This window comes from Sitophilus oryzae, unplaced genomic scaffold (genome assembly GCF_002938485.1).
Source record: "Sitophilus oryzae breed Bouriz unplaced genomic scaffold, Soryzae_2.0 scaffold_867_pilon_pilon, whole genome shotgun sequence".
Taxonomy (NCBI): domain Eukaryota; kingdom Metazoa; phylum Arthropoda; class Insecta; order Coleoptera; family Curculionidae; genus Sitophilus; species Sitophilus oryzae.
In genome coordinates this window covers 5,012-6,620 of record NW_022147491.1, presented here as the reverse complement: position 1 = coordinate 6,620, position 1,609 = coordinate 5,012, and the positions used below count along the sequence as shown (strand labels likewise).

Sequence of the window (1,609 nt, the reverse complement as noted above, 5' to 3'; positions counted from 1 at the left end):
TGCAAGTTACGTATTGCCACACCCTGTCAATGGAGTAAACACGGTATAATATTTGACAAAATAAACAACCAAACAATTTTACTTACATACATCCACTTTTTTCTTCTAATATAGTACTTAGCGCTTTGTCCTCATGTAATTTATTGTCACCAAATAGTCTTTTCTTAGTGCTATGTAGATCTTGCTCATTGCTTACTTCACTTATATGAATCTTATTTTGTGGCGTGCTTACCTAATATATTCCACAAGTTTTATTATTTCAATATAAGCAAAAACTTTTATTAACCATACCTGCATGGCATTTAAATTAAAGTTAAATTGTTGCGTGGTACAAGACAATTCCAATGGATTAAAACCAGGCACGTCATTATCGTCACAGGAAGAAGAGCTGCTGTCTGAAAATGGTAGATGTACCATTGGCCTTGCTCCATCAGCTGGTTGAGCAGCCATAGCCCCGTCCATGCCGCCCCGAGACCCCGTTTCCACTTCGTCGGCATTTAAAACTCGAAAAGCAGTCCTCATGGCGTTTCCTAAAATAGAGATATATTCCTTCTTAATGGCAAAATTATTGCATATAACGATATTTTTATTTTATTTTGGACCTAGTATGATTCTTTTTATATTTTTGGACATATTGGCTTCCTACACGACTAACTAATATAAAATTAAAAATCTAAGTGCAACTAGGCTGTTATTATAATTTTATTTCATCTCACAACTAATAGTCTGTATTGCCTCCTCGAGCCTCAATGCAAGCTGTGAGACGACGTGGCATGCTCTCAATTAAGTTGTCCAGAAGATGTTGAGGAATGGCTTCCCATGTTTCGCGCGCAGCCATTTCCAATCATTTAAGGAACGGGGGGGGGGATCATTCCTTTTGGCAATATGGCATTTTAGCATATCCCAAGACATTCATATCTGGAGACATCGGTGGCCACCACAGTTTTCTTATACCCCCTTCCTCACAAAATTCGCGAACCGCTAAAGTGCGATGGGGAGGAGCATTATCGTTCATACAAATTCATCTCCCACTGCCCCTCAAAATGGACGCACAATAGGCCCTAAAAAGTCTCTAAGATATGAGGCACCTGTCATTGTGCCATCAATAAAAACAAGAGGAGTTCGAGCTCCGTGCATTATACCTGCCCATATAGTCTGTAAAACGAATAACTTTGAATTTGACAGTTCCCGCGGGCTTTTCTAGTGTAAATTTTATTAGGTTAGCAACTTGCGGCCATGCTGATGCAGTGCCGTCTCTAATAGAACAGCCTCGGAGCGAGATTTATGACGTCACGCTAGTTAGATTATGTTAGATATATGTTAGAATACATATATGTTAGAATACATATATAGATATATGTTAGAATACATGGAAAACATAATTATTCCTCGTATATGTAATTTTTTGGATTATATTCGACACTATTTTTTTCATGTGACACAACACTGATGAAGGCTATAAACGTTAGCTATAACGTTTTTTTTTAAACCAAAAAAAATAAGAAAAACGAAATGAAAACTTAGTCAGCGTTTTTTCCGAACCTAAATCCCAAGTAAATCAAAAATTTTAGAATAATTTTACATATAGAATGACAGCGATCTTTATTTC

General features: G+C 36.9%; 1 protein-coding gene across 1 annotated transcript in view; it reads right to left on the bottom strand.

Moving 5' to 3' along the window:
* Positions 1 to 530, bottom strand: part of LOC115890493 — a gene marked incomplete at its 5' end in the record, with an annotated part of 17,188 nt that extends 16,658 nt beyond the window's left edge. Inside the window, 2 exons of the mRNA XM_030910736.1 lie at positions 87 to 232; positions 292 to 530. Of these exons, the coding sequence (XP_030766596.1) occupies positions 87 to 232; positions 292 to 530 (385 nt within the window). The remainder of the gene's footprint in view (positions 1 to 86; positions 233 to 291) is intronic.
* Between the last annotated feature and the right edge of the window lie 1,079 nt (positions 531 to 1,609).